We start from the raw sequence: 7,677 nt of genomic DNA, 5'->3' as shown, positions 1-7,677 counted from the left end.
AGCACGTTTGAGCTTCAGGAAGAACCAATGAGGTTCATTCTCTTGTTACTTAAGCAAGCAGTTTCTGTTGAGCTTGTCTATGCTCTCTGATCAATGTTTAAATGTGAATAAAGTCTAAATTTAATCTGTTCTTCAGAAAATCTGGACTTAACCGTTCGATTCATGTGGATTAGTTTTATGATCTCTTTATGAACTTTTTGAAGCGTTAAATTGGTAGTTGCGTAACTGTTAATGGAGGGACAGAAAGCTCTCAGATTTCATTAAAAAGATCTTCATTTGTGTTCAGAACAAAAGTCTCCCGGGTTTGGAATGACAAGATTAAACTTTCATTTTTAGTGAACTATCCCTTTAATTTGTAACTCTCCATCCAGATCTTTATTGATGAAACAACCATTTTGAGAAAATGTCTTGTAACAAATGATTAAGGTACATTAATAATACAGCACATTTTAAGAGAATTACTACTGGCCTGCAGCTGAATTTTAACATGGATTTCTATCAGTGAAGACAACAATAGTACAGTTGTACAAAATCGTATACAAACAAAAAGCAAACAATATGGACACACAGAGAAAGCATATATTGTTGAACCAAAATGCAAACAGATACAGGGTTCTATGACAGTGGTTTCCAGTACTGGAGGAGTCATTATTGGGAGGATATATGGAGTAAATCCAGTAGGTACCTGAAAGAACAACATGTGACCATTACCTTAGTTTCACATATAAATAAAATATTTACTGGACTGAGAATAATTTTGTCCGAAACTACCAATAATGTAGCATGTCTTTCCCTCACCAGCAAAGAACCAGCACACAATGAACACACAGAGCATCAAGCCCAAGGCACTGCAGAAGCGAGCCAGTGGACAGTCATCCAAAGCGTTCCTCAGGTACATGAGCAACAGCGAAAACAGACCAGTCGCCCCGATCACAGTCATATAGATGGGGAGGTTTGGTTGAACCGGGCACTCATGGAAATGAATCGTTCCTAGAAACATTTATCCAAACAGCCATGCATACAACAGTGTAAAAGTCAGTGGTCTCCTCACATACAATTCTTAATTAAAAGCATTTACAGCAATCTATGATTTTAAAGGAATCATCAATATTTTACATTGTAAATGAAAACGGCTCTTTACCTAATCCAGTAGCTGTTATTAAAATCATCCACGCAATCATGTTAATCATCACTGGGAAAAAAATAGAAGAATACTGTTTTTCTGTTCTTTTTATTGTAGCTTATTAGTTATTGGAAAAAATATAGCTTGATATTCTTACCAATGAAAGATATTCTGGCAGCTCTCTCAGTAGTCTCCATCTTAAACGATTTCTTAAACAGGCCATACAAATCTGAACTATCTCTTATTAATTTGCCTCAGGCTTTCAAATATGAGGAGGACCCTAGAATTAGGACTGAATAGAGCCGCTCTGATTCAACCAGTGTGTTTTCACAGTTCTGTGGTCTCCAGTCTTGCAAAGAAGCATTGAAACACTTCCTTTGGTGAAATGTTGAGAAACTGTTTTAGCCAACCAAAACTGAAACAACATCCACCTTCTGCTTTGACAAAATCTGAATATTATGACTATTATACACTGTGGTTAACATGTTTAGTAACGCTATAGAGTACCTTTAAGTCTAAGCCTTCATGCAAATACTAGCCTTGGGATGCCAGCTGAACTTAGCCCCGCCACAACATTTGAGGTCGGGAAGTTCGGTCTGGACTTGATCCGTTGTGGAGTAACTATGCTTGAACCAGAGCTGTTTGGACCAATCAAATTGTCAGGGCGGGCTTTATACGATGATGGACAGATGATCAACAGTAACGTTATCATCTACGTCATCAAAGAGTGCTTGGGTTGAATTTGTTTACTAAACGGAGAACTTGTTGGTATATGTATTCACCTTTGCTATTTCTCTCAAAAAGGATGATCGTGTTGGTAAGTGCTCCGTGTATCCTTAAATTCTTTTCCCAACACAGGTAAAGATCATTTACACTCCTCTTCTTCTTCTACTTCTTCTTCAAGCGTCTGTTGACCACTATGCGTCACTCAACACGTCACTTACTCCGTTGCTCTGATTGGTTGTAGGTCTATCCAATTGAGTGCAGAGGCATTTTCTTTCCTGGTTTGCTTGAAACACGCCCCATAATCACAGCCCAATGGAGCAGTATCTCATATTCTGACTTGAATCTGAGTATGACAACGTCAGGCTATAGAAATACAGTACTATACAAAATCCCAAAAATCATATGCTTGTTGCTGAGAGTTTGAAGCCAATGACTGTGGTCTTTGACAAGAATCTTTTACACAGATATAAAGCACTGAAAATCCACTACAAAGCAACAGGACAGCCAGACAGCCATAACAGACTGTGTTAAACCAGAATGCAAAGAGGTACAGAGTTTTGTTGCAGTAGTTCTGTTCATTTGTTGGGTCATAACTTGGAGGATGTACAGTGTATATCCAGACACTCCCTGCAACACACGGAGAAATCATTTTAGTTGAGCTTAATATTTCTTTGATATCTGTGAAATTTGGATAGCAATGGCAATTTTCTAGGCTGGATGCCAGCTGAACTTCGCCCCGGTCTGGACTTGATCTGTTGTGGAGCAACTATGCTCGAACCAGAGCTGTTCACACCAATCAAATTGTCCGGGCAGGCTTTATACAATGATGGACAGATGATCAACAGTAACGTCATCATCCACGTCACCAAAAAGCGATTGGGTTGAATTTGTTTGAATCTGAGTATGACGACGTCAGGCTAAAGTACTCAGTTTATCCTTAAATTCTTTTTACATCACCAGCAAGATTGTTTAAACTCGTCTTCTTCTTCTACTTCTTCCAGCGTGTGTGGAGTTTAATTCTGTAGACAACTATTGAGTGCTGATGCATTTTCTTTCCTGGTTTGGTTGAAACACGTCCCATAATCACATGGGCCCAATGTAGCAGTTTCTCATATTCTGACTACTATCTGAGTATGGCGACGTCAGGCTAGCAATTTTCTATTTTATGACAATATTGTTAAGCTAAAGGGTCAGGTTACGTTGTAATTCGTTATGTTGCACTGGTGCCCACTACTGGCGTAACCCTTGAAATGTGTTTAAATGAAACACATTTGGAATAAATAAGCCGTTGATCACTTGGAATCTGATGGAGCTGATTTATTAAAAACATTTTCCCCTTATGAATTCATTTTATGCACCATTCTATAGGTCTGTATGTATGATTAGGCAATTCAAATGTATATACACTCACCTAAAGGATTATTAGGAACACCATACTAATACTGTGTTTGACCCCCTTTCGCCTTCAGAATTGCCTTAATTCTACGTGGCATTGATTCAACAAGGTGCTGAAAGCATTCTTTAGAAATGTTGGCCCATATTGATAGGATAGCATCTTGCAGTTGATGGAGATTTGTGGGATGCACATCCAGGGCACAAAGTTCCCGTTCACCACATCCCAAAGATGCTCTATTGGGTTGAGATCTGGTGACTGTGGGGGCCATTTTAGTACAGTGAACTCATTGTCATGTTCAAGAAACCAATTTGAAATGATTCAAGCTTTGTGACATGGTGCATTATCCTGCTGGAAGTAGCCATCAGAGGATGGGTACATGGTGGTCATAAAGGGATGGACATGGTCAGAAACAATTCTCAGGTAGGCCGTGGCATTTAAACAATGCCCAATTGGCACTAAGGGGCCTAAAGTGTGCCAAGAAAACATCCCCCACACCATTACACCACCACCACCAGCCTGCACAGTGGTAACAAGGCATGATGGATCCATGTTCTCATTCTGTTTACGCCAAATTCTGACTCTACCATCTGAATGTCTCAACAGAAATCGAGACTCATCAGACCAGGCAACATTTTTCCAGTTTTCAACTGTCCAATTTTGGTGAGCTTGTGCAAATTGTAGCCTCTTTTTCCTATTTGTAGTGGAGATGAGTGGTACCCGGTGGGGTCTTCTGCTGTTGTAGCCCATCCGCCTCAAGGTTGTGCGTGTTGTGGCTTCACAAATGCTTTGCTGCATACCTCGGTTGTAACGAGTGGTTATTTCAGTCAAAGTTGCTCTTCTATCAGCTTGAATCAGTCGGCCCATTCTCCTCTGACCTCCAGCATCAACAAGGCATTTTCGCCCACAGGACTGCCACATACTGGATGTTTTTCCCTTTTCACAGCATTCTTTGTAAACCCTAGAAATGGTTGTGCGTGAAAATCCCATTAACTGAGCAGATTGTGAAATACTACGGCCCGTCTGGCACCAACCACCATGCCACGCTCAAAATTGCTTAAATCACCTTTCTTTCCCATTCTGACATTCAGTTTGGAGTTCAGGAGATTGTCTTGACCAGGACCACACCCCTAAATACATTGAAGCAACTGCCATGTGATTGGTTGAGATAATTGCATTAATGAGAAATTGAACAGGTGTTCCTAATAAACCTTTAGGTGAGTGTATAAACAAATATTAAATATGAATATGTTAATATATTTATATAAAAAAGCACACAAACAAGTATTAAATGCGGTTAAATGTCAATATAACAGCAATATCATATACTAGATTTGTGCGGGGTAGGGGTAAATTAAGTGCGACCTGCTGTGATGTCACAATTATGGTGCATTGTGGTCTATGGATCTGCATGAAGTGTACATGTTGAGTAGACTTGCTCTCTCAGTCAAAATCGAGGGGTCGATGGTCTGTCCAAAATAACTTCCCTCATCTTGACGAAGTTGAAAGCACTTCAAAATGGCGGCGGGTATTCCCTTGAGCGGAAGTGCTTAGCGAAGCCAGGGTCTGATTGAGCCTTGTGATTTATGGGTGTCGAAGTTTTCCTACTTTTTTCAGCACAACCCCTTTCTCTGTTTTCTCTAGTCATGTAGCGCAGATTTAAAAAAAAATGGTTTCTACTGCATTGAGACAGACAAATGTTATTAAACCCCCATCTTGCCAATGGTGAATTATCCCTCTAACTGTGACTTTACAGCCCCATATTCTTCAGCCTGTCCCAACATTATACTACAGCTTTATTTATTTTTTTATTTCTGCAGAGAAAGTTTGACCCTTTCACATACATTTCTCCATTATTCTTTAAAAAAATATCTCCTGTAATTCTCCTTTGACGAATTCACTACAACCCACCTGTGACGAACCAGCAGACAACAAACAGGTAGAGGATGAAGCTGACGGAGATGACCAGCATAGACAACAGCAGCAATTCATAAGTGTCTTCAAGTGGAACATGCAACAAGGCCAGGCTCACTATCAGAACAAGCAAAACAAATACACCAAATACTATAAGGTAGACTGGGATGTAAGGCTGAACGGGACAGTCTCTCAGAAAGTAGGCCCCTAAAAATACAGATAACATTCATCAGTCTTTGTAGAAGAGGAGTGTGTATGTGAACAAAGTATGTGAAAGTTTCTGACAGTATTATACTGAAATACATTATTCTGTCCACGTTATTTGTTTAGCGCAGCTAATTTGTTTACCTATTCCAATTGCAGCAATAAAAACCCCCAGGACAGCAATAGTCAATGTCACTGAAAAATGAACAGATTGCTCAGACAAGAATATTTTTTACACAATTTGCCAAGTATACAGTGAAACTAGGACATTTGGAAAACATACATAGCTACATTAAAAAGTACCATATGCTTAACATGATTGTTAAAACGGTTCTTACCGAACAGTGATGTAAAAAATGACGATGGCTTTGAATTGTCCATCCTCAGAATATCATTGTTGCTGCCTTGAGTTTAAAAATAAGTAAAATAAGACATCATAAAACATGAATAAGACACTGTGGAGTACACTGATGGACTAGTAAGATTTAATACATACGTGATCATTAATAGTCTTACCTCAACTTAAATGTTGTTTGTCTTGCATCTCCTGAGAGGTTTTAAACAGCCTAAATGTGTAGTGTATGTGTGTTCTAGTCTTCACCTCATAGCTTTAAAGAAAAAATTCTTCTGTCATCTGTCTTATTGCCAGTCTTACAATTTCCAGTATTTCGTAACTGACTGAAAAAGTCAAACTCTGGCGTAATGTTGTTACAGCAGAGTGCAACCATGTTTTCGTCATGGGCCACATCTTACCAAATCTGAAGTGGTCATTTTAAAGGCAAAGGAAATATTTAATTACTCACTGGGTTTACAGTTGCAGTCTGTAACAACATTTTTCAAAATAATCAGCCAGTGTTCAGAATGATCTCCTTAGCCCTATTAGCCCAATTCACAACGGTAATCTTGCAATAATGGGTTATAATTTGAGTGGTACTGGTGGCTTTCCGCGGGAAATTCGAGCATGGCGCCGTTCGTCTTTGCGTCATTACCTCACGTCTGTACACATAAAGAAGGAGTCCGGCTGGTAGGCTATCGCATGTGAGGATGCTGCAGGTGGCGGATCATTTATAGCCTTTTCTCACGGCAGCTGGAATAATTAAACTGATTATTTTGATGGCGGATTGTAATCCAGAAAGGTCTAAATGACAATCATCAGTGACAACTGGAGATTTGCCTGTAGTCAAAAGCAAAAGATTGTCCCAGGTGTGTCTTGTTTAGTCATTAGTCTTTGTGTATTTAAGCCCTCATGTTTGCCTTGTTCCCTTGTTGAGTATTGTTTGATGTAACCACTGTTGGTGAGTTCTTTGTCAAGTCTGTTTCAAGTCAAGTCTGTTCAAGTCTGTTCAGTTTGTTAATAAAACTGCACTTGGGTTCATCAAGCTTGCCTCCAGTGGACCATTTTGAAATCTTCTACAGGTAACGCTAATGCACACTAAATACACAGTCACGCAATGCTGATGTTGTAAACATGAACAATTTGAGAACAAACTATAACATTAATAATAACTTGCACGGTTTGATGTGATGTGAGCTAAGCAATCATTAGAATGTATCACTGTTGGTAGCATGATTTATTGTAATTGTGGTCAGAACAAAAGTAGTACAGTATCCACACCGGTTCGGTGACTGAAAGCCACACTTACTCCTCAAAAGATCAGATTCTTCTGCGCTGAGGAGTCGTGCCGATGCACAACCCACGTCAAGATGATAACTACGCAAATAACTGCAATTGCAGGTTTCAAACAGAGATGGCGACAAAGAGACAAAACTTACGGACTGCAGCTTTAACCAAAACAATTAGATCAATGTGTTATTGCAATTTAGTATAAAAACAGGACCTCGAGACAATCTTTACACATCTGTAAAATCTTTCCTAAAACCACCAATGGAAATAACAGCAGTTTGGGGCTCAGAAAGAAAAAAATTTATTCAGCATGAGAACGCCTTAGGGCTGGTTCACAAAGAGAACATGTTTTTGCTTTGAGACGTGGGCAGTGGAATGGGGAAAAACGTGTTTTTTAAATAAATTTCAACTTGAGCAACGCATTTTTGGAATGCCATGTCATGCGCGAGACGCTGCAAAAGATGCAAGTGCAAAGGTTAAACACATCCGTCTAGCACCTTTACATAGAAAAATAATTAAAAAGTAGCGCAGTGGAATGGAAAACGTGTTCTGTGTGAAAGGCCCCATAAATTGTAAATGTAAGTGCTAGTGTTCAAGACAACCTAATCTGAGGCCAAATCGAGACCAAGACCAATGTGTGTTGACACCAAGACAAGACCAAGACTTTGAGGGGTTGAGGCCAAGACAAGACCA

At 39.5% G+C, this 7,677-nt stretch overlaps 1 protein-coding gene across 1 annotated transcript; it reads right to left on the bottom strand.

Moving 5' to 3' along the window:
- Nucleotides 1-334: 334 nt before the first annotated feature.
- On the bottom strand, nucleotides 335-5,972 carry LOC307121352 (transmembrane protein 272). Its single transcript, XM_079808900.1, has 7 exons — nucleotides 5,877-5,972; nucleotides 5,699-5,764; nucleotides 5,505-5,555; nucleotides 5,154-5,363; nucleotides 1,142-2,476; nucleotides 799-990; nucleotides 335-685 (listed from the first exon to the last, which is right to left on the bottom strand). Exons 2-5 carry the CDS (start codon nucleotides 5,739-5,741, stop codon nucleotides 2,229-2,231), a joined length of 552 nt encoding a protein of 183 aa, XP_079665026.1. The 5' UTR covers nucleotides 5,742-5,764; nucleotides 5,877-5,972; the 3' UTR covers nucleotides 335-685; nucleotides 799-990; nucleotides 1,142-2,228.
- Between the last annotated feature and the right edge of the window lie 1,705 nt (nucleotides 5,973-7,677).

This window comes from Gobio gobio (genome assembly GCF_949357685.1).
Source record: "Gobio gobio genome assembly, chromosome: 2".
NCBI classification, from domain to species: domain Eukaryota; kingdom Metazoa; phylum Chordata; class Actinopteri; order Cypriniformes; family Gobionidae; genus Gobio; species Gobio gobio.
Note: the sequence above shows the minus strand (reverse complement) of the source record. Positions and strands in the feature narration are given on the sequence as shown.